We start from the raw sequence: 26,908 nt of genomic DNA on the forward strand, positions 1-26,908 counted from the left end.
TGAAACATATCCTATATCGAAACCGCGTATATATTTTTATGTTTTAACATAAACTTCCTCTGGCATTAATTCGTTAATTTATGACGAAAATTCCGTTTCGTCAACATCTGCTAAATATTCGTCAGCAGCTTGTTTAAATTTGTCGCTTAATAACAATTTCTTTACGGTAAAGAAATTTGATAAATCTTGGGAATAAATAGAAATGAGAAACGGAGAAATTCGACGAGCGTAATAGACGAGACGATTAATTGTACATATTTTAACTTGTCAGTTTTTTATCTTCACTGGAGAATAACTTTCTCTTTATCAACCTCTCTATCTTCTCTTATTTTTCCTCACGATAGAACGATTCGTTATTAATTACATTTATCCGTATGATAAATGAACCTCGCACACGTCGAATCGATCAACTGCACCGAAGATAATTATTTGATTACCGAAAACTTAAACATTAATCACACACTTTGGTATTAATATGAAGAATTTTTCAAAAAGTGTCTCCTTCGCTGTCGTTTACGTTAAATTTTTCACTCGTCCATGAACGTTTGAGATTGCAAACTGGTGAATATTTAACGTAATGCAAATACTCGCAAATACTTATTTTTCCCAACTTTCCAATGGCTGTCTAAGACACGTGCAATTAACGTCTAACAATTTAGCAATTTGTTTAGTGGCGATGATTCGTAGTCTCGCGGCTCACGAAGATATTATCTCACGACGCAAGGATAAAGGTTCGCATTATCTAACAAACGCACCTTGTAACAGACGACAGACTTTCCTCCTCTTTTCTTCTTTTCACTTTTTTCCCCCTTTTTATTTCTTTTTCTCCGCCCTTTCTCCGCCTCCATGTTTTATACACGTCGCACGATCTTATCATGAAAACACACGATAACACCTATACAACTGGTTCGTTCCATTACATCACGGTATTACCGGTTACAGTTACATCACGGCGTTATCGATTACACGCCTCTCGGGATATACATTTGCATTTCGAGGCAGAATCGTTACCCTCGCGTTGAAATAATGACTCATTGTTCCAACGACGATCGCTAATGCAGACGTGGTTTCTGCTGTACATCACGAGGAAGTTAATTAACGCGCTAGGTAATTTACAAATTACCAGATAATTTTAGAGAGCAATTAGCTGGTCGCAGTTTAACCCTTGTCTGTTTCTTGTGTCAATTTCACGCGTCCAGATAAAATGTATTTACAAAGTTGTACGTGTACAGTACATCGTTTCTTTTTCTTTGAGAATATTTATACCTTTTATACGTTTATTTATATGTATTATAATCACACATAATTATTGTATTTGTAATTTATATGTGTTATAGTTACACGGCAACTAGATATTTATCATGTGATAAATGGATAGGAAGATTATAGAATCTGTAGTGTCGAGTCTGAACAATGCGATTGTATCAGACAATTTTTCATATCCACTCACGATAATCTAAATTTTAATACAATTTAATCTATCTTTTTGTTTATGCAAATAAAGTTATGTGCGCGTACATATATATTTGAAATGAAATACTCAACAATTTTCAATGAACGAATTTACAAATTCAATTATTTATTTTTCCACTGTACACACTTTTTGCATCCGTATCAATTTGACGTTATTTACCATTTATTTGACACGATTTAACGTTATGTGTGCGTACATATATATCTCAAATAAAATATTAAACAATTTTCAATGGACGAATTTACAAATTCAATTATTTATTTTTCCACTGTACACACTTTTTGCATCCGTATCAATTTGACGTTATTTACCATTTATTTGACTACTATTTTTTTGACATGATTTAACGTTATGTGTGCGTTTATATATATATATATATATCTCAAATAAAATATTGAACAATTTGCAGTGAACGAATTTACAAATTCAATTATTTATTTTTCCAATGTACTCACTTTTTACATCCTTATCAATGTGACAGTAAGAACGAAACTAAATTGGAGAAACGACATGTAGATGAAGTTTAAGTAGGTACACGCTTATTGTAATTTTAAAGAGGCAACAGGCGGGATTGTACGTATCTATTAATAACACGATAACATAACAATGACTTACAAAGCGTCATAAAATCAGTCTGGTAATTGTAGTTACTTCATTTATCAACGGGTATCGTGACGTATCTGTTTCGACGCAAATCAGCGTTAATTTACAACTTCCTTCCGTCAAATACATTAATCTAAAACAACGTCGAAACGCAAACACTTATGGGATAACGATAGATAAATATCTCCATCTTGCTTCTCAAAGACACGATTTTTATGGCTAGCTAATTCTAATAAACTTCTATCAGATCACATTTATTTAATTAAAACAATTTTTCCCATATGAAAAGATTAAAAATTACGTGTGAAAACAAACTTTCTACTTAGAATTGATAGACTTTTGCTTGTCTTTAAAAGATAAATCGAAAATATTCGTTGCTATGCTCGTGCTATTTTCTCGCAACAAGATAACTCTTGGTTGTAATGAAAAGTCGTCGAAAATGGATCTTATAAGAATAATCAAATTATTTATCCAGTTAAAACCATTCAAAATTCTTCAGTTTTTCTTCAATTCTTCTTCATTCTCAAAAAGCTTGATTTCTCTTTTCGTTCAATTATCTTACAGTCGTTCAATCAGATCTTTTAAAGATTTATTTAGAACCATAGAAGTTTCACGATAAAAGCTTTGCAAAAGAAAAATGAAGAACTTCGTTCCAGACAGTACAAACATTGTTCGATGTTCATCTAACGCAAACGTTCCACGTAAATTTGTTTTCTCGAATAAATTTATTATTTCCATAAAACCTGGTGTCCAATGAATTTCCACGAAGCTTCGTTTTATCGCATCGTTAATTCCGTCGATGCACGTTGTCGCATTCGCCGGACGAAAAGGACGCACAGACAGGTAGGCAGACGCACAAAGGTTAGTGCGCGCGTTGGTCGATCCAAGAGGATCTACCGTGGCATGGATCTGCTGTACGTTCTCGTGTAATCTAACAAACCGGTATTATAGGAGACGGCGGGCGTGATCCTTCCTCCGCGCCTCTGCCTATATCGTACCTACGACCTTACGACACTGACTCCTGCCTCCGAAGGGACCGAAGAAAAAAAGAAAAAGGGAAATAAGGTGGACGGCCCAAAGACGGGACCCCATGGTGGCGGTACAGTCATCCTCAAGTACCGCCTTCGATCCGGGTCTCAGATAGAACGCGGGTTTTCAAGCTCGTGCCGCTGAGAGAACGTTGCTCCTTTGCCTCTTTTCGATGTTATTTCGTTCCTTCCAATCTGATCGTCGACGTTCAATTTATTTCACTGTAGATCTCGTTCTCTTCGATGGAAATTTTCTGGGTTTTTGAACATTTGCGAATGAAGATTTCTTTTGTTGCAAGTTGTTCGAGTTTTAGATTTGTTTCGTATTGGCAAGATGCATAAAATCGATGTTCCACGTATTGCATTAGCTTGTTCGAAAAGTGTCTCTCGTTTTATAAGCAAATAACAGACGCATGATATTTTTCGTTTTATATTATTTTATTGAATTATGTACGATTCATTTTATAGTGATGGAACGAAATAGATGGGAAGATCGTATGTGCGGTGGTTGAAGATTATTTTCATCTTTTCGTGGTCACTGTTTATTGAAGGGTTTCAACGTTTTGTCTATTACTTTCATCTTTAAGATTTGTAATGCTGTTTCTTTGTTTCGAGATTGCTTCACAGACTTGATGCGTCGTATTCGCGAATTGTGGTTTATGGTCGTACGATTTCAAGTTGGGCAGATACTTCAAGTAGTGGTTTCTTGTTTCAAGGTTCGTTTATCCTTGAGTGCGTTTGATTTAGATTAATGGATGGATTCTTAGCGACGAGGAAACGTCGTTTGGATCACATGGTTCGAAAAATGGATAGCCGGGGTTGTCGCATCCTTCTCGAAAAATAGTTATTGTTATATGTTAATAGTTATCGATCTTTCATAACTTCTCCGTTCCTCGAGAATGCATTAAAATCATCTCACATCGAAGCAATATCTCTTCTTATCGAACAATCATTTATTTCAATTTACGCAAATAATACTTTTGCAATTTCAATTTGCAAGTTCAATAACTCGATATTTTAAAATTCACACGCTGTAAATTCACATACAAAAATCTTGAAAATTGTACAGATTGCTAAACATGTGTCGTTAATATAAAGAATTTGTTTCACAACTTTCCTATTCCTCGACGATATTAAGACGCTCTATCAGTATCTTAACCTTGATCCTTTCAAAAAAATGCTTCAAGATTAAAACCAGCAACCCAAATAACCCAAAGAAAAATCTTTTCAGCGGACACCGGTCGATTCAACGAACAAGCTTAAACTCAATCAAGGACAAACCAATTCAAGAAGACAGTTAAAGAATCCTACGTTCAAAATCATTCTCCGTTCACCTTAGGATAGTCGAGGAATTCGATTTATCTGTGTCAGAAATCCTCCAGCAGACTCGTTCGATTTCCGGGTCGCTTTTTATTCCGAGGATTCTTAACTTGCGCTAGAATCACGTGCACGTCGATGATCAGCCGTTTGCAAAATAAACACATTGGCACATACTCTGACGTTATTTCAGAGCAATACGTATTGTTTGAGAACACTGCGTCGTGTGATAAACAAACGATGCACAGCCCCGCGTAGGAATAAGCGTATTTATCGGAAAATTTTCTCAGTTCTGAACAAAATGATTAATGAACACTAATCATCGCGCTTATCTGTGTAAAACAGTGATTTTCGACCGAGTGTACCGCGAAAATTTTTAAAACGCAATAATTCGCTATAAAGCGAGTATTTAGTCAACATTTTTATGTCGTCTATTAACATTAGAACTACCACACCAGTCAAATTGACTGGTTTTACAATTTTATTTTAAAATTCCTACCTCATGTTATATTTCTTTTCCCGCGATGATGTAACGACTTTCGCAACGATAACTAAAAGAATAATATGATGAATTTTATTTTGTTTTCTATGTACTCAAGCTGGAAATAATTTTGTATCGAGGCTACTTATACCACTGCCAGTCAAAATGACCGGTACCTGTCAAAGTGTAAAAGGGTGCTGCAATCAATTTATCGAACCCCAGTTAACCAGTTTCTTCGTTTTCTACAATTCTTCACACGTTTTTACAATTTCTACTGCGTATCATTCGATATGATGATATCAGTTATCAGGAGAATTCCGGATCGATCGCTAGATGCTAACACTATAAATACCACAGCAGTCAAAACGACTGGTTCTACAATTTTATAAATGTGTCAATCCTTGTTTAGGTATCATGGATTAACAATACCAAAAATGTACCACATAACATGGAGTTGCTTCTGTAAGAAAGTAATAATTCAACGAATATACAAATATTCTATTATTACGTATTTTTAAAGACCAGTCATTTTCACTGGTTTTGGTAGTAGTAGCTTCGTGTTAACTATCGGTAGTTCTAGTCTTAAGTCTTCCATCGTATCTTCTATTAAATGTTTCTAGTGTGTCGCAGAATTTCAGCAATTAATTTATTACAAGATATTGCGCGATGAAGAAAAGAAAAAGAAGAAAAAGACGTTGAAAGTCTCCGGTGTAAAATACGTATAGAAAGACGAAAGAAGAAATCTCGTTGTGAGATTGATTCCAATCTACGCTTCGTTTCGAATTAGCGTGGACAATTTGATCACGCGCAACGGTGAATCGTATGCCAGCGCAAGCGATTACGGAAGAGTCGCATCGATAAAAAGAGCGCGAACGTGAATCGAAATTACGCAGGCTCGTCCTAATTTTTAACCGCCGAATATGGCTGCGCTCCAGCCTAACTGGTTACTGTCCCATCGTTCTTCTCGAGGGACACGCGCGTGATATACGCGGTCTGCACGCGTGACTTTGCGAGACCGCGTGCAATCAGACTCGCTGCGGGCCTCACTTTCACTCTACTCGCCGTGGAATTCGTTTTCATTGTCATCAGCGTCACCGTCGCGAACGTATCTACAGTTTCGACGCGCTCGATCTCACCGCGAAATTCGCGGGTTCAAGGTTGAATGGGTCATGCAGGTGTTCGCCTGCCGATTTCTTTCTTGCGCATTCTATCGTTTCGAAAATTACAGCAGCAACGGGAATTTTGTTAATTTTAATTGGACGATGGATTTACGAAACTTCTTGCTATGTGCCGATGTTAATAAGCCAAGATTTGGAGAATTCGTATTCGATCAAATACCTCAACATTTCAAAGTATCGTCCTTCTAGTTTCGCGATCGAGCTGCTTGGTAGCAGCCACGTTCATCAACTTCGTTTCAACTGCTATCGAAATGCAGAGAAAAATGATGGGATATTTTAAATTTGCCTTGGTATATACAATATGTACGGTAAATGAACTCTGTGCGAGTGAGTTATTTGTTTCTTGAGAATGGAACATTAATCGTGTACTTACGTAATGGAATTAAGAAATTGTCCAGAATTGCAGCTTAACCGCTTTAGATCCTCAGTGAGTCAATTAATCAAGTTGTAACTTTATTCTATGCAGCGATACATTTTATGACTCGAGGAAATGTAATGAATATTTTACAACACTAAACATGGAACAGAGTGTTGCGAGAAGTAGCAACGGATTGTCTTTGATAAATTTGGAATAAAACGTTTCCATAGACTGAAAAATTTCTTTGCAAAAGCTGTGTCGTTAATGCGAAATTAATGTAAAATTGAATAACGTTTAATTGATTTTAACGAGAAATTGGGATTGGACAAAGATCCTATATCGGTTGTATAATTATTATACCAAGGGTAAGATAAAGGCACTTTGATTTTTATCTTTGAATTAAAATTTTATCTTGTTTCGTATGTCATCTTAATTTAGTTGTACCGGTTGGAGATAAATATCTTCGTGTCTTTTAATTTGGTATTTAATACGTCCTGCTAACGAGTAACTTGATAACGCTATTACTAGTTTCACGATTGATTTACGAAGTATAAATTCAGGTAATGTAATCTTACGAGCTATTCCAAGTATAAATTACATTTACTTGTTTTTCACTCAAGATAAATTAAAGGCAAGATGGATCAGGAGACATGATTGCAACATTAACTCTTATGGCATAACCTTGGCCTGTGTCTACGATTAATCTTTGAACCATACAAGTTAGAAAAACTTTCGCGTGTCTATAAACAACGAAACATAATATCATAAACAACGTCGAAGGAAAGAAAAGAAAGAAAATGTTCTTATACCTGTCCGAACATGACAAGCCATAATTTTCTTCTTCTGTTTGAATTACGACACGAGAAAAAGGAAACGAGCTATGCTCCTTTGTACGGTCTTCTAATCCTCATTGAGAATTTTATTATGAAAAATTTTCTTTTTTCGCTACAAAATAAAATGGAGACTTCGGATAAGACACATTTTCGTCAAAATTGAATAAAGTATGGTTGTACGGCTCTTGTCGATCAGATCGCAGATATTTTATAGGAAGGCGATGTAATGTTGAACGCAAGAATCAAGTTAGGCGTTGAAAACTTATGGAACAGTGTAAATTAAAAACCGTTTTTCCCCAAAGTACGCAGTATGTGCTTTAGCTCCTCGTTCGTGGTTTCCATTTAATTACGAAAGTATGTTAATTTCGTTGCTAAACACCTAACGTTACGTACCACGTAAAGTCCGTATCTGATAAAGACGAAAGGAAAAAGAAAATGAAAACGCAACATGACACGAAACAAAGTTAGTGGACACTTGACGGCGTTAAGTGGCTCCCAGCGGGTTTGCCGCGGAATTCTTTTCGTTAGGTTCTTCGCACGATTCGAATGCACCGATATTAAAACTCGTTTCGCGATAGTATCTTTGCAGGATATCTCGATCGGGCGGCTCGTCGTGTCCGCTGCCATGCCAACGCCTTTAAGAGAAATTGCGCTGGTTTGTCGAAGAGTTGGTTCGCGCTAGGAGTCTGTCGAGGACTGCCTCCTCTCCTTGCGTTTCTCTCTTGAGATCTCTCTCCTATACAGGGTGTGACAGCATATTCGTGTCCATGCAATTAGCAATAAAGAGATTCTACGAGTAAAAAGAAATCGAAAATATAAAATACCATTTTTTCGTATCACGCTACGTTTTCGAGAAAATCGAGCTCGAAAAGCGTAAGCTTGAACTTGGCTAATTTCCCACGAGACAGAAGTAAATCATCGGAGCGGGGATTATTCTACACGTGACAGTAAGTCGAAAATGTGGAATGAAATTTGTTCATTGGACGCTTCGTTCTTTTCTCCAACCGAGGAAAATAAAAGTGAAAATTTATCATACGCGTGCACGAGATTCTTAAACACTTTTCGACTTTATTTCCTTGAAAACGACACCTTAGATCGACAAATTTCATTCCACATTTTTGATTCATTTTCGTACTTAGGATAACCAGCTGTCGATCGTTTAGTCGTATCCAGTCGGTAGTTAGCCAAGTTTAAATATACTTGACAAATGCGAAACTCGATTTTCTCGAAGAAAAAGCGCCACGTGATCTGTACTATACTTTTGACTTCCTTTCCTCACGAGTGTAAAATCGCCTTCTTATTGACTTCAGCATGATTGCTGGGACACACTGTATACGTCACGTATTTCGCTCGAACATCGTAGTCCACGTCGTGCACGCGACGAGATTCGACAAAGATGAAAAAAAGTATAGTTTTTCTACGATTCTCGCTTCGTTTCACGGATTGTCGGGGATTTCGTTGCGGAAAAATCGACTCGCGAGACGTCACTTTCGAAAGATCGTTCGATGCTTCGAGAATTACTCTTCTGTTCTGAGAAAACGTCGTCACGGTGATGGATTAGGATCGTTTGAGTGGCCGATAAGGATACCTCGGATTATTCCTAGCGACTCCAGTAATTTGTTTCGTGTTAAGTCTCTTGCGTCAAGAGAATCGTTCTTCCGTGATGGATGTTATACCAGGGGGATGCGTCTGTGGTCGGCGTTATTGAGCAATCGGGAATTATGGACGTTTAGCGGGTTGAATCGATTAACCGATCGTGCGCGGGTTCGTTGACGGAGACGAACGTCGTTTGGTCGTCAATTATTCTTGCGTTACGTTCGTTAACGCTAGGTTTATTTATGTACCTAACTCTACGAGCACCCGTTAAATTGACGGGTAAACGAAAATACGCGTTTTCTTTAAAAAATCGATTTATTCAAATTAAGTTTGAATTGAAGAATATTAGGCTTGGCGTTTAAATAAATTATTAATAAGTAAAAAGTCTTTTTTAAAAAATTATCATGGAAATCAGGAATATTAACACTAGAACTACCGATAGTTAACACGAAGCTATTTCTACCAAAACCAGCCAAAATGACTGGTCTTTAAAAAATACGTAATGATAGAATATTTGTATATTTATTGATTTATTATTTTCCTACAGAAGCAATTCCATGTTATGTGGTACATTTTTGGTATTGTTAATCCATGATACCTAAACAAGGATTGACACATTTATAAAATTGTAGGACCAGTCATTTTGAATGGTGTGGTATTGCTAGTGTCAGCATCTAGCGATCTAGCGATCAATCCGGAATTCTCCTGATAACTGATATCATCATATCGAATGACACGCGGCAAAAATTGTAAAAACGTGTGGGAAGTTGTAGAAAATGAGGAAACTGGTTAATTGGCGTTCGATAAACAGATTGCAGCACCCTTTTACACTTTGAAAAGTACCGGTCATTTTGGTAATTATTTTACTTTATTCGATATTTTCTTTCGAATTTTCATTTTCGAATTCTTCCCAAGTCATTTCGTTATCCGCGTTACATTGAACATAACATACACAGATATAGTATCAGGTTGTCCGAGAAGTTTCTTTCGTTTTATAAGGAAATAATTATGCACGAACGTAATAATAGAAATAGAACGAAATGGATCATACCTAATTCAATAAAATAATATAAAACAGAAATTGTTGTTCGTCTATTATCACCTTATAAAACGAAAGAAACTTTTCAGACAACCTAATATCATTGAATTATATATAATTTTCCTATATGATTTTATTAGTCTTGTTGCCCTAATCTATTTCTTTTCGATTTATAAAAATCTTCAACTATCTCAGATCCTTTTATTACCATCGGTATACTCATACAATATTATACATAATATTATGTTATAATATAATCTTCTATTATTCCGATCCGATTAAAAATACGAAATAGATAATATGATTTTCACCTTACAATTTTATACAACTTTATCCGTGTGCAATACCTAAAAATACAAAACGGATAATGCAATTTTATCTTGTGAATTTCATGCTTTATTCCTGTAACAATATTAATTTTGACACCCTCGGCTCGAAACGCTCTAGTTCCCTTTAATTATTCGTTGTTTGTGTATACCTTACGAATTCGTCTCAGAGACGAGATAAAGAAAAGAGCGATAAAAAAAGAAAGGAAAAAAGAAAAATGAGCGGAAGAAATATCGTCGTTGACGGATGGCGGTATAGTAAGAGATGAGATCGGCCCAGACGAAACTTTGGCAGGCTGCCAAAGATGAAAATGGAAGCATATCTCGTCTTTCTGTGGCCGAACTGCCGGGTCGACGAACCCAGCCACCGATCTCTCTAGTTTCTACGCCACCTTTCTCTCTCTCTTTCTCCATTTTCACAAGGGGTTAAGCCCTCCATCCTCTCTCCCTCCCTCCCTCTCTCTCTCTCTCTTCTCGATTTTGCCCGCGAGCTCGCATTTAGATTTAGAAGCATCCCCGGCCGCTCCGGAAATCCGTCGTCGCTTTCATTCCGACTGCTTCTTCACAAATGCCGCTTCAATGATTTATTCACGCCGTCAATGATCCATCTTGTCGACGAACGAAATTGCTCGAACAATACGACAAGTGTGAGGCTGTATTTTGACAGCTCAAATTTTGGTTATTAGCAGCGGCTGAAAATTTGGGATCACTTTTCCAGCTGTATCTATATTGAATCACCTGTTTATCGTGTTATTAATTTGAAGTTAACGCTGATAGGAATACGTTAATGAATAATTTCATTTTCTTTGCTTTGATAAATGTTTGATAATGGAGTTTGAGGAGGTGACTGGATTCTAAGCTGATTGCAAGCTTTTATTGAAATTCCTGGGTTCTATGGAATTTCTAGTAATCGAATAGGAAGCTTTTTATATGCAACTCTTTTCTACTACAAATTTTTTTATTTTTATACACAACAAAGATCGGGGAATTTCTAGTAATTGAATAGGAAGCTTTTTATATGCAACTCTTTTCTACCACAAAATTTTTTATTTTTATACACAACAAAGACCAAGGACCTTTTTTTATTTTATAATTAGAATAAGGTGAACATTGAAGTTTGTAATTATTCTTGATTATTTAACTTTTCGCGTTTACGGTTCGCTTTTTTTTTACTAGAAATACGAAAAACGTAAATACGTTGTGTAAGCTTTTGCTGATCAAACTCGATTTCGCGAAAGCTGATACAAACAGGATCGATGAAAAATGTACATTATCAACGAAGAAATCGTACGATATGATAGAATTGTTTTTCGTTACGAAATAAAATAAAAATTTCTTTCTATCGAAATTAAACCGAAATGGTAGATCATCTGATAAATTCAGATAAATTCTGATAAATCCAGGAGGAAAGTTAATAAAATTCTTCAAATAAGAAATTATCTATATGGAATGTCGTTTCACATTTAACCTGATAAAAAGACATATGTGACCGATATTGAACTTTCTACATACTTGCGCATCAAATATTCCACTTACTACTTTTTGTCCATTCAGAAAGTAGTAACAATGGCAACCGAAAGTTAACAGCGCGTGCAGTTTCAATCTTTGCTTTTTATTATTCTACAATGGAATTCGCAATATTTCTAGCGGTATTGTTGTGTCTAATTTCAAGGCGAGAAAGACGAAGTATAATTACGGGCGTGTACCGTAAACGTAATTGAGGTTCTACTAGTGTCGGTGAATAAGCACAAGAGACACCATCGTAAATCCTTTTGTATCTGTGTCCTCGACCGCATAACACGTCTTTCGTTGCTCTTCCACCGTTTAAACCTTTCGTATATCGACAGATCTATCCTTTGCTTCTGTTTAAATTATCCTGTTCAACATTGTATTTAATTGAAATTAATTATAGATTATTATTGTGTTAAGTTTAATCGTGATCTCTCGTGTTATACTAATCGCTATGTATAATTAAAATGCAAATATGGATATAACGTATAATTAGAGAGAAGTAGGGTTTTGTTAACAAAATTTTTTCCCATAAGTTTATACACTTTTATTTCTATCGACGCAAATGGTGCGTCATGGTGCGTTTGAATTATCCAATTGCAAGTAACGCGGTGGTGATGCGATTGTTGTAAATAAATAACTTAGAAAGGCAAAACAGTAATGGACGGTATATTGGAACAAACATTACGCCTTAATATAATAAATTTTATTATTAAAAAAAGGGGAGTTTTAGAAATCGAGTAGATATATATGTACTTTCTCATCTGACACGTGTACATTTTAATTAATAATTTTATGCTAATTTAAGCAAATCACGTTATATTTAAATATGAGAAGAAATTAAGTTTTCCATCGTCTTTGTGTATAAAAAGAAATTGCTAAATTCAGAGTAACTTTTTCCCATTTAATAAATAAAAAAGAAAGATACCGTAACAATCCATATAAATTGTTAGTTGATCGTTGGTATCTGAATGATACGAAACATTCAATGGATGTACATAAAAAATGTATATAAAATAGGATATTAAATTGTATTGATACGAAACTAAAAAATATATTCTTCAGTTAAGAAAGAAGAGAAGGAATCTTCGAACTATGATATGACATGAATCTTCCATCACTAAAAATGCTATTAAGAGAAACAATTTCCACTTTGTAAAGCGCAATGTGCAAATGTGATGCAACAATGTGGAAACCTTACGCGGGTAATTGATTCAAAGTTTACGAACCTAGCGAATCGCAACGAAACGAAGAAATGAATATAATTGACGATGAAAAAATTCGTGAATTGAAAAATCTCTGCGTTTTGAAACTTAATCCCCACGGATGAAGACGATGTAACGCTTGAACTTGAGCAAGAAAAAGATCTGCACGTGGGCGGCGCGGCTAGAATTCTTCTGAGAGAACGGTGATCGCGCGTAAACGAAGGATTTAGAGTGACGCGGCGACGATTCGCTACAAATAAACCGCTGGCACAGACAGTGATATGATGTCACCACCGAACCAGTACCAATGTCGTTTGCGCGTAATAAAATTTCGCGCCTAGACTCGTGTAGATCGCTGATATGTACCTACCAGGCTCTATTTGCTGGAATCTTCTATTGCTTCACCACGAAGAAACACCTCGTTGAAATGTACGTTTTAATCGTTGAACGTGGCACGCGGTTTTAACAACACGCATTTTACAATTACAACTTCAATAAAATTAAAGATGATTTATTTCGAAAATATTTGACAAACAGAGGATTCTTTATGTGATAAAGCAAGAATTGTTTATTTTGAAAATATTCTCGAAATAAACAACTTTCTGTACATTTGTAGAGGCTCGAGTGGCAGGTTTTTATATCTATATACCGGATGGTCTGAAAATCGTTACGATTTTTCAGGCATTCCCGATAGCCGGACAAAAAAAGAAAGTTTCTAACAAATGTTAAGCAACTTTCTACACATCGTGGTATTAAGAACTTCAAAAAAAAAAGTTTAGCTTCGTGAAAGATTTAAAATCTCCTTCATTTTTTAAAATGGAACACTACGTTCCTTCTTTTATACACCATTCGATGCATTTTCTAATTCTCTGGAAAGAGCATCCAGATATCTGGATGGAAAGTTGATTAATTTAAGAGACGTTTCAACGTTAAACTCGTGAAAGACAAGGAAAACATAAAAGCAGAAAGATACTATGTCGTCCTTGTTTTTTCGTACGAAGTTTTACATCATCAAAGTTAAAATAACTTTTAAATCAATCGTTTTTCCATGTATATATATCTTTTTTTTAAATATAGAATACATGTATGTATTTTTATATGCATGTACAATAGTTTTTAAATTGTTTTAGTTCATAGACTATACATATTTTATTTACGTTTTGTTATATTTTTATTCGCATTCGCACCGGACATATCACGAAAAATGGGATAATAGTAAATATTTATTTAAGTTTGTAATTTCTTCAGGAAGATATGTATTTCGCTTAGGTTAGGTGCTGTGCATGCACATTTGTAAAAGTGTTGCGTATTCTATACGACAGGCAGTTTCCTTTCATATTTTAACATATGCATGCATTGATGAACTTTAGTCATAGAGCTATGTAAATAACGTACATATGTAATGTAGGTAATTCTTCCACGCACAGCGTTACCTATTTTCAAGTAATTACATCTTTGACCAACATGAACGTGCGACTGTAATTCCTTTCGTTTCGTAACTTCCTTCGCTGATCATCATTAAATTACAGAAGTACATTTAGTGGAAAGTTGTAAGTATAAAAATGTATAGAATGAGTGTAACGTGCAAAAATATATAAAATACGTGAAGATATTCGTTGTGATATTTAGTTGATGAAATCAATGTACATGTGTAACATTTAGATTTTATTCCTCCGGTTATGACAAATATTTTACAATATTGTCAATTATTCCTCAATAATATAATGTTATAATTATAAATGTAATTAAAGAAACAGTACAATTTGAAATTATATTCATATGTCTTGCATATATTAAATGTAAAATTGTTTTTACTAGAATATAGATTCACACGAACTCATTACCTATCGATAACGCAAGAGCGCAATTTAAATACAACATTAAATAGAACTCTGAAATATAATTTTCGCGAAATTATAATCTTCTATCTTCATAAAATTTGCCAATATCGTAACACAGAATGATATTACGACATTAAAAAACGAAGCCCGAAACTGTAGCAGCGTTTCTTCATTTTTAACAGTTTCTGTTCAACACGAGTCCCGAAGTTTATTTTTCGTTGTCTATTTTTAATGCACCTATTATTTATCGATATCACAAACTGGCAGCTTTTTTTTTTGAAATCTAAATTTTACATTCAAAATGTCATCGTTTATTCTAGCTGGTTTGTCAATGCGTCATCATCGAATTAGAACTGTCTCTATTCGTTGATATATGTTCGACGTGCCAAGAAAGTGTTACGATTATCGATCGTTTGTTCGATCGGTGATCCACTCGATCTGCACGTCGATCGATCCTACGTAACGCGTTCACGTAAATCTGTGTGATTAATCTCAAGTGAATGATTGTCAGTAGTCACGTGGTCTATAGTAGCTCATTTTCATAAGATTACGATTCGAAAGACGCACAGAAGTGGCGAAACACTAGTGGGATGTAATTTACAGATTTGAAATTCGTAATTTCCTATGCTGATTGATTGATTGATTGATTGATTGATTGATTGATTGATATGTGACTCCTCTACTAATGACTTATACTACCGGGATTTTTAATTCGCACATTTGTATGGATAGTTTACCGTTAAAATTACATAGAATGGTTTTACATTAATTTGCGCAGATTAAAGGAATTAAAATAAATGGGAAAATGTTAAAAAGTTGGAAATTTCTAATGTATTTCCTATGGAAAATTCATTGGGAATATTATTATCCGAGTAATAGAATATATTATTTTCAGCAGTAGAATCATTCCGTTTTAATATTAAAGAAAAGTTTCAGGATAATACCGAGGAGCTAAAAAGTCCTAATTATGAAATTTCTAGAGTTTCATATCGTAAACAAAGAAAGAAGAAGCTGGTAGGCTCTTCATATTTTCACTTGTCAGAACAAAATAGAACGTACCTTCTATTTCCATAAATAGACCCATTTGCATATGGACAGATATATGTTAGAACGAAGAACCACAGTCATTGAGATAACGAAGTGGTATAATTTCTTTCACAAGACGAGAATTATCGCCTAACTTTTCCCTCTGAATATTTTCAAAAATATCTCGTCCCCCTTACACCAACATTATACATGTGACTTAATGGATTGTGTAGTAGCAACTCATACTCGAATATAAAATAATCAGATAATTTTAGAAATGATAAATCAAGTTTATAATACAATCTACGTTGATGTGCTACCTATATTTGTTATGTTATATTCTAATTCAATATTATTTTACAATTTACAACATATATCACATTCCACTTCAATAATTAAAAAGAGAACAAAAGGGAAAGATAAACATTCAGTGCACTTCTTTATATAAAAATGAGAATTTTCATAATCTTGGCATAAGGAAGATGATGGATATAGATAGCTCTGAAATGTTCGATAGCCAATCGGTGTTTATATCGATTTTCGTAGAGTTAGGGCTATCAGAGTAATCAACACGATCAATTTACAATTTTACATAAAAATTTGTTACATTTACAACGATGGGTTTTTGGAGATTTAAATAATTCCAAGTTTTTGTTTACTTTTCACTGTGACTTTTCTGGTATGTAAAATAAGTAAAATTTCATAGAAATTTAGATAATCTGCAGATTCTCTTCATACATTCTCCATTTTAATTTCTTTCGCAGAGTCGTTCGAAATTCTAACGTTAATTACGCCGTTGCTCGGTCTTTTCATTATCTGTTCGTTCGTTAATCCATCGTTGCGTTTACGTGCATACAAACATTGTTGGCTATTTTTACAATCGCACGCGGAAATTTACGATCCTTGGAGATTCAGCAGAGAAGATCGATTTTACCGTGCATGCTGGCTTGTTCTGGCAGCGAAAAAATTGGGTCGATGGTATTTCAGATTATTGTATAAACAAACGTGGCCGAAATGGTTTCTCAATGCTCGTTTACGTTTCGTCTCGAAAACGACTTGAAATAGATTCAGAGAACAAAAGGAAGATTCTCTGGTCTGTTGATATACGTCATGCCAATTGTTTTACGATTCTCTTCGCACTTTCTCGCAAGTTAATTTAGCGCAGAACGTTTACTATTACGCAATGAATTTGTATCTTCATTCTGACTTTTGCTTTCTATTATATATATATTTTTTGAGAAAGTATATATTTGTTTTATTTCTATATTAATGAAATTTTGTGAGTTGAAAGCGAAATCGAAAGAAAAGGACTATACGTAAAACTAAGTATAATTCGTTCGAATATACAGTGTCATATTCTTCTCATCGCCATCACATTTGAATATAAGGGACGGATTATATTAATATAATTATTATTACTATTAATATAACGGTACTATTCTTCTATTCCTTCACTAGTTATGTTTAATATATTTCAAACCTTAAAAAAGGCGTTACATTGAAATTTTAATAGATAATAATAACGACGTGAAATTTCAATTATTTCGTGTGATAGATCATCATCTTGCGATATAAATATATTAACACTAGAACCACCGATAGTTAACAGGAAGCTACTTCTACCAAAACCAGTGAAAATGACTGGTCTTTAAAAAATACGTAATAATAGAATATTTGTATATTTATTGATTTATTACTTTCTTACAGAAGCAATTCCATGTTATGTGGTACATTTTTGGTATTGTTAATCCGTCTGAGACAATGATCCCTAAACGAGGGTTCACACATTTGTAAAATTATAAAACCAGTCATTTTGACTGGTGTGGTATTTCTAGTGTTAACAATATGCAAATTGTCATCAACCGTTAGAATTATCAAATATAATAGAAACTATATGAACGTGAAACGATCGATTGGAAACAAAAAGCATGATCCTCGTAGAGTTTCAACGAGGTCGTTCTACAGCTCAATGAAATCTTGTTCCCATTTTCCGAGTGCATCTGACGACTAGCCCGTTTTCAGGTGATCTCTTGTGAGATTTCCTAAAATGGTAGTGACGACTCGTTTAGTATTACGCGTCTCGAGGTATGATCATTACCTTATACGAACTTTACAACAGCGAATTGCTAACAAATTGTTTATTTTTAATTGCCAACGTATTATTTATCTGTATATAACTTATTATTGAAATGGACTATCGAATATAAAACTTCTTTTCCTTCTGTTTGTCTCTCATCTAGAGCGGAGAATGGCTGAGATTAAAAGTTCTGGAGGTTCAACCAGAACTAACGAAGCTCGGTGCCACGGTGGAGGAGGCTACCGAGCTTTCGAATGCACACGACGAAGTTTTGCTTCGATTACAGGTAGATAAAATAGATCTGAACAATAAAAACTCATTTTTTCCTCACTTTGTACATCGATATTTCCCTTATAATTTATTTATCATCGGCATTAAACGGTGGCCAAAATTACGAAGATAAGAAAATTACGAAAGCATAGTAAAATAACGAAGAAGAAAAAGTTACGAAGAGAGGTGCGATGTATATATTAGGTCGTCCGAAAAGTTTCTTTCGTTTTATAAGGAAATAATAGGTGCATGACACTTTTCGTTTTACATTATTTTATCGAATTGCGTATGATCCATTTTGTTCTATCAAGATAAAGATCACAACTTCATGTTTGTATAAAGATGCATCGTTGTACAAGACGTTTCTGTAAAAGAAAGACACTTTTCGGACAATCTAATATTTTATTTATTGCACATTTTGTACTTTTGAAATATTACTGGTATCTTTTCAATTTCTTGTTTCTTATTTAAATACTGTGAATTGGAGAAAATGAAAATTATACGATTTTCACGTATATATTGTCTTTTCGTTTCTGATGTGTACCGTGAACTATCGTTTATAGATTCGATTCTATTAAATACAAAACAGATATTTCAGTAAGATCTTAACGAATAAAATATTACGAATTTTGGATAAAAGAGCAAACAGAGCCCGGTAGAGGAATTGCTCCGGCAGGCTGATCAATTGATCTCGAACCAAAGGCCAAGAGCGGAAGTGTACGCCGCGATGGCGGAAACGTTGGGCCAAGCTTGGCGCGACGTGAACGAGCTTTTGGAACGTCGAAAACAGATCCTCGATTCCAACGTGTTGTTTCAATGGTTCGTAAAATTAGCTACTTCAAGAACTTGTTTATGCACGAATAATCAGTCTCGCTCAAGTCGTAGTTAATCTGCATATATTTATATAGGAAATCTGGTATAGTCAGCTGGACTTTAAATAAAAAAGAAAAAAAATAGTAGAATATCAGAAAACTTTTTGAGGATCGAAAATCGTCAATATAATACTTTTAGCGTGATATTGGCAATTAAATTGATTCTAGTCTTTCTATAAATCTCTCGATTTTGTTTAAAAATCTGCCCTTCCTGTATAAATGTAATTAAATTTAATAGAATGACAATTATTTTGGACATCTTTTTATAAATCTTTCGATCTCATTGGAAAGTAAAATAAAATCTTCTCCTGTTACGCGAATGCAATGAAATCTAATAGAATGACAAATATTTTTGACGATCTATAGTCGAGCGGAGGAATGTCGAGAAAGTATGAAAGCTCTTGAGATGGCATGCAACGACACGTTGCTGCCGATCGAGATCGAGGCGGTAAAGAATTTCTTGTCGAAAATCCATGATCTTCGAAAGAATATGCTCGAGGCGTTGATGGGCGCGCTGCAAGAGGGGAAGAGTCTACTGGATCGGCTGAAAGAGATCGCGAACGAAGGCTCCTTGGATTCCAGACCGGATAGAATTAAGCTGGAAGCTGATCACGGTGAGCGTTTATAGTTGATGTTTTCTTTGGAAAAACGGTTAATTATATTCAATGTCACAGTTTTCTTCGCGCACTCCCTTTCGCTTTTAATCGATGACATAACTGTGGTGCGTTCCTTTCGCTCCGTTTCGGTATGCGTGTCCGTGTCCTTGAAACATCGAATCAATTATCTTACAACCATCAAACTTCCTTTTCTGGATAAGGCTCGTTAATATTACGATAATTTATATCTTTGTTTTAAAAGCAAAACAAAATCTAGAAACACCATCCAAGATCACTGTATCTTTTGAAAATGTTCGTCTTTCATTAAATCGAGGTATTTTTCAAATTTTTAATTTTAGACATATTTTTTTAAATAATTTTTTAAATAATTTTTTAAATAATTGGAGTTCTGGTACAAAGACCGAAGTTCTAACTTAAAAATATTTTGGAAATATTCTGCAAGTGTCTTTTTGGTATATGTTACAGATAGGTATATGTAATAAGAGGAAATCGTTTTGTTTATTCTTTTACAGCGGTGCTGAAAGTCGAGAAATGGTTGGAAGAGCTTCATGACAGGAGACGGCTGATCGAAGCGTCGTTTCGTAGCAGAAAGACACAATTGGAGCAATGCCTGGCTTTAGCTCTGTTAGCGACCGATCTACGTGATCTCGAAGAGGTCTTAAACGACAGAATCGCTGCTTTGTCGAGCAGCTGCGATCAGCTGGGAGATTCCGCATCGAGCGCGGAATTGCTCCTCTTCGAATTGAAAAAATTACAAGCTGAAGCTAAGGTATCACATAATTGTTGTATCTTAAATCTAACTGTTCTAACTATCTGATCTAATCTTCTTATCTCCTTTGTTATATTTATCCTTAATTATTCTATTTGTTGGGTATATTACCCTAAACGCGATATAGAATTCTTAAACTAGAATTATAATTCTTTTTTGTCACATTGTAAATAAATAAACTTTTCATAGTATCTTTGTTACGATTCCCACTATTATTATAAAATAATAATAAGTTCAGTACTCAGTATGTATTGAAACAATGTATAATAGAGATAAATATAATAGTAGTGGGAATCGTAACAAAAATACTATGAAAAGTTTATTAAATACAAATATTAAAAAATATGCCCTAAAATGTTAATTTAAAATGTCATTTGCTATATCATAGACATTGTTCCTATACATGAAATAATATAATATAAAATAATAATAAGTACAATACTCAGTATGTATTGAAACAATGTAAAATAGAGATAAATATAATAGTAGTGGGAATCGTAACAAAAATATTATGAAAAATTTATTAAATACAAATATTAAAAAGTATGCCCTAAAATGTTAATTTAAAATGTCATTTGCTATATCATAGACATTGTTCTTATACATGAAATAGTATAATATAAAATAATAATAAGTTCAATACTCAGTATGTATTGAAACAATGTATAATAGTGGTAAATATATTATACTATTTCATGTATAGGATATGATATTGCAAATGACATTTTAAATTAACATTTTACAGCATGCTTTTTAATATTTATCCTAGTTCGATAGATGTTCGGCACATTTATAGAATAGAAATGAGCGGATGTAGTAATAAAACGACGATTCTCAAAGTGCTATTACAGGATACTTAGGTTTAAGTACTTTTATTAAAAAATTGGTCGACGTATTTTATATAGGAATTTCAAGACAGATCGATCAAAATAACGAAGTCAACCGAACGATTAGTGTCATCGGGACACTTTGCGGGTGAACAGGCGACAGAACAAGCTTACGCGATTCTTGGCGCCGCGGCTGATTATGTCAACGATTTGGATCAGTACGAGGCGTTGTTGAATAGAGCGGTGGCCTTCTTCGATTCGGCGAGATCGGTGAGCATTGACCTTTTAAATTTGCCCTATCTGATATTCCCATTATATCCAATTCATTGGCAATAAAATAAAATCAATTAATTACCGTTTCTCATAAAAAAATAATCTAAATATAGTAAATTAAAAATAATTTTGCTAATTTTCTATCATTGATAACTAAATATTCTAACAATAATAAATACATCGAATATTATATATCATAAAAAGATGCAATCTAAAGATAAAGAAAAAATATAAATTACAAGCTTCGAATTTTTAATTTGTTCTATTATAAAAATGTCAGTGTGGAAAACGAGGATATCGAAGTTTGTGATCTCTTATTTCGAAGGCAATTACAAAGTTAGATCAGTTGGAAATTCAGCTGGTGACGACGGAGCATCCTCCATATTCGACGAAATTAGCTCGTTTCCATGCTCAGACCGTCGCCACCATCGAAGACGTCACCGCGAAACCTTTGGCGGAAGGATACGCCCTTCTAAATGTCACAGGAAGAGGAGCGCCAGGAGCTGAGGTTAGATTCAGAGATTAATCGCGACAACTTAATTGTAGTAGGCCGGTTGGCATGCATAGTCAATGAAATCGTTCGATTCAATGAATGATTTCTAGTATTCACCTTCGTATCATCGGGAGCTCCATTCTCTATGGAATTGAAATACTTACAATTTATTTGAGTATTTACAATTTTTGCAAACTTAACTAACAAACAACAAGTTTCTCCGCGAGAATTACGGTCAAGATATTATTATTTGAAATTTTTAGAAATTTTTATTTAGAATCTTCGCTGTAACTCCTAGAATATATCTTGCGCGAATTTGAAATAAAAGTATGTTAATATAAAAGTAATTATAACTTTCGAGAATATAAATCTTAATTCTGCTTTAATTTAAATACCTTCGAAATTGTTACATATTTTCCTAACTACTAGGAGTATCTAAGATACTAAGAGTATCTTTCTTTTCCTGGCCATAAACATACTAGAAATATATTTAATTTTCGAGAACCGTGAACCTGAAGTTTTACTTTCATTTAAATAATGTCGAAATTATTACACGTTTTTCCGATCAGCGGATTTCCTCGGGAAGTAAAACTTCGAGAGCAGTTTCTCCTATTCCAACTATGAAATGGAAAAGATATTAACAAAAATGCTTCCAGTTTGCGAGAAATTAAATTTCGGTTTTACCTGAATTTAAATCGAATAACGAAATAATTACAGAGTTTCAATTTCTCAGGCAGTGAAACTCCATTCAAAATAATATTAATAGATCGATATAAATTTTAGTTTCACTTTAATTTCAATATAATATCGAGACAATTATTAGGTTGTCTGATAAGTTTCTTTATTTATGAGGAAATAATAGACGCGCAACTTTTTTGTTTCATATTATTTTGTCGAATTACGTACGATCCATTTTCTTCTGTTGAGATAAACATTTCACAGACTTGGTTTCTTCTTTCTTCTTTCTTCTTCTTCTTCTTTCTTCAAAGAAAGATACTTTTCGGACAACCTAATACATGGCCTGTTAATTAGTCGAGTTTCAAGCTTCTTTTCCAATTCCTCAGGGTGTGAAACGAGTGGTGGATGAGCTGGAAAATCGGAAGATCCGTTTGATGGAACGGTGCACAGCTCACGAGAAGGAGAACCTCGAGATATCGAGGATCATAAATACGTTCTTAGACAAGCACGACGAGCTGAGAAAGTGGTTAATGAGCATACCCGAAGCGTTTCTCCAGGGTCACCAAGACATGGGCAGCGACGTCCCAATGGCGGAGGATTTCTGTCGGTTGCATCGTCAGCTGTTGAACGATCTCGAACGAAGGACCGACGAAGTCGAGCATTTAGAGTTCGAAATTTTACCAATTCGAGAACGATTGGAAGAAACGCAGAAATTAGAACTGCAGTCGAAAGTGGAGGAGTTAAGAAATTCTTGGTCAAAGACGAAAGAGCTGGTAGCGAGTAGAATCGATCTGGGATCGCTTTATTTGCAATTCCATATGGCGGTTGAGGAACTAACGAGGGAAATTGAGTCGATCGAGAGTGAATTGAAGAGACAAACCGATGTTTTGGACGAGAGAAAGATCGAACAGCTTGGAAGACGTTGGAAAGATCTCCAGCCGCTTTATGTCAACCTGACTAACACTGGCAAAGCCTTTCTGGACGCTGCTATTAAGGTATGACATTAATTTCCTATTATTGAATTTATATAGATTGTTAATATTTAATAGAATCACGAGGATAATTAAAATCGTGAATTGGTGACTTTTTATTAAAATTTTACGAACTCACAACTGTGTACTTTTAGAGACTTGAACAAGATATATGAATAGAGGCGAATTTTTCTTGTAGCATTAGATATCTGTCTATTGTATACACTGTATATATGTCGAGTTCTCATTGGGGTTAGGGGCGTGTAACGAATCTTCATTTGGATTAGCCATTGTTGTTATACAATATGGATAATATTTACTGGTACAAATATGATTAGTGGCGATTAGATACTCAAGATGCTAATGACAATGACCTTAGGTTCAATAACGAATTCACGGTCAACTGGCTAGCAAATGCGTTTTCTTTCAAAGTCTAAGTCGAACTGAACTTACTGGTTCACAATTCAAGTCCACAGTACAAGTAGAACTCAACTGACTCTCTCAGTTCAAATGGAACTGCACTTATATACTGTTCTCTGTACCTCTGTGTAGCCCTCGGGTCTATAACTAAAACTATATTTTTAACGGGAGCTATACAACTAGTCCATACGTCTGTTAGGTAAAAACGTCCATCCCGTGACCGTTAGCAACCAGTCGTGTCACTTCGAGCCCAAGCCTACTGTCATAAATCTCGAGCACACATAATCGAGTTAAATCATGAACAACAACTTCAAAGTTTTATTACTTAAGTACAGCTATAATAAAAGTCTAGGCTAAAGTATTGGGGGTCTTGCCAAAAATTCCAAAAGAAAGGCCCCCACCGGTAGTTCTCTACCGAATACTAACATTGAATGACTGAGTAGATCAAATTTTCTTTTTTTTTTTTCTATTTTGACGATTCAGAACAATTGTAAAAAGCAATATGTATCTTTCAGATGGATGATCCTTATCTAGATGTACCGAGAGCCTGCATATGCGTCCAGACCCTCTTAGAGAGATTTGCCAACAGACAGTTGACTATAACAGAATCGTGGGAGAAATGGAGGACGACGATCGAGATTTTGAGGAAGAAGCGGATCGAGCATCAACGAAGAATCGAAGAGAGCACAAGAGTAAGTAGCTAGCCACCCCATTCAGATGTTTCTGTAGCGGCACAGGAGTCAAAGGACGACACGAGTCGAGAGCGACTCGTGCTGTTGTTTTGCCTCAGGACATTGACTTAGCCTTGACGCAAAAATGTAACGATAAACAAACTCCGGGCAAAACAGTGTCGCCGCTACATGCAACCGCCGAATGAAAACGAATTCAAATCTTCCGACTTCCCCCCGACCAGTATAAATAAACGGACGCGATCGCGAGCGAGCAGTTCAGTTACAGCTACATCAGTTACATACACGGTGTATTACACAGTGTATCACACCGAGTATCTAAAGTATCTCCGAGTATCTTACGAGTATTTATCGAGCTACGCGACGAGCGTTAACGAGTATTTATTCCGCGATTTTATTTATCGATTTGTATTTTGTACTAACGACTCGCGTATACGGTTGTATATTAATTTATTATTTTAAATATATTCGACGGTTTCAATAACGCTCAATCACGAACAATCCTCCACATTTCTTTTACCACGACACGAAATCTATATTTCTACTATGTTTATACTTGTAGACAATGGAATGGGTTTCCAAATTCAGCGAACAATTATATCCAGTGATAACATCTCAATCTCCTAAAACAGCAAACATTCTTCAAGACTTAAGCGGATCGAAACATCGTATTCTTCCCGAGTTGAATAAAGCTGTCAACGAATTGGATACTAGAATCAATGGGATTGATACTCTAGCTCAGAAAGGTAATTTTAAACCAATAATCATTTTTGTAAGATATATGGAAAAATAATAATTTAGAAGACAATGAAAGGTAAATGTGTAATAAATATTCTGAACCAGGCGAAGTAGAGATCGACGACGAGATCCTGAAGAGACTTCGTCAGATGCACGAGAATCTTCATGCGACTGCCAGAGATTACGAAACTCTTCTGGAGTCGTTGATTTCCATCTTCCAGAATATCGAAGAGGTAAAATATCAATAACATTGGCTTGGCAACTAAGTGATTGCGGATTTTGTCCATCGGTTGTATTGACAAAGCCCGCAATCACTTAGTTGCCAACACAATATTTTACGCAGGAGTCAACATTCTGTTATTTATTTTATTTTATTTATTTATTTTAGTCTTTGGACGAACTTTAGAGTTGACAAACCTTACATTTCTTGTATTACACTCAGCATATTCTTACCTCTAATCTAAAACTAATGCCTACAATCTATTGCAACTTATGTCTACAAACTATTGCAACTTATGACTACACATTATTGCCACTTTGGGGGTCAACATTCTGTTGAATATTTAAATTTATAGCTCTATCATGGTATAAAATATTGTAGTTTAACATAAATATAACAAGCATTACACGTTACGTTTTCAAAACTCAAAATGGCTTCCTATCTTGATAAAAAGGCAAAATAACGAACAGTTAATTGTTATTCTGTAGAACATCGCAGAATTACGTGGCTCGACTTGCATATATCCAGTGTTCTTCTCAAAATTTTAATTTCACGATTAATTTTCTAATGCTGTTCAAGGTTGAGCATAAGATCGAACAGTTAAGGGCTCATGCACAGCGTGTAGCGTCCTTGAAAAAATTGTCCGAAGTGGAAACACTGTTCAACGAGCTCGACGCGATGAAATGGACAATTTCTGACAGACAAAATCAGATTAGATCGAAGGCTCAAGACGTAATCGCTAGAATTAAGCAACAGGAACCGCCCGAGGCTGGTGTTCAGGACATTGAGAAATTGAAGCGTGCTATAGATTCGTTGTCGACAAACCTTGAACTGCTTTGGTCTCAGACGATTACCAAAATCGAAGAATATCGACGAACGTGTACTTTTTCCGACGATTTGGAGAGAATTGAGACAGAATTGCAGGATTTGAATGAACATTTGAAGAAGGTGGACGCGAAGATTGGTGAGAACCTTCAGACAGCTAAAGCTACTGCCACCTCGTTCGTACAATTCGAAAAGACTGTCACGGTAAGAACAACAAATTTTTAAACGATAAAAAAATACGTTTCGTCTCATCGCTTACTTTATATTGTTAATTATAACAAATTTATAATTTTATTTTACGATTCAACCTATTAGAATAAAAACTAACTGTGTTACAAATTTTATCGAATGCTTG

The 26,908-nt window shown here is 34.9% G+C and overlaps 1 protein-coding gene across 1 annotated transcript in view; it reads left to right on the forward strand.

The window, feature by feature from the left end:
- Nucleotides 1-26,908, forward strand: part of LOC122569054 (titin) — a 229,553-nt gene that overhangs the window by 16,923 nt on the left and 185,722 nt on the right. Inside the window, 11 exon segments of the mRNA XM_043729518.1 lie at nt 18,055-18,177; nt 18,802-18,980; nt 19,400-19,647; nt 20,163-20,419; nt 21,325-21,516; nt 21,845-22,027; nt 23,077-23,685; nt 24,597-24,773; nt 25,333-25,516; nt 25,614-25,741; nt 26,308-26,757. Coding sequence (XP_043585453.1) covers nt 18,055-18,177; nt 18,802-18,980; nt 19,400-19,647; nt 20,163-20,419; nt 21,325-21,516; nt 21,845-22,027; nt 23,077-23,685; nt 24,597-24,773; nt 25,333-25,516; nt 25,614-25,741; nt 26,308-26,757 — 2,730 coding nt within the window.

The sequence above is a fragment of the Bombus pyrosoma genome, linkage group LG7 (assembly GCF_014825855.1).
Source record: "Bombus pyrosoma isolate SC7728 linkage group LG7, ASM1482585v1, whole genome shotgun sequence".
NCBI lineage: Eukaryota > Metazoa > Arthropoda > Insecta > Hymenoptera > Apidae > Bombus > Bombus pyrosoma.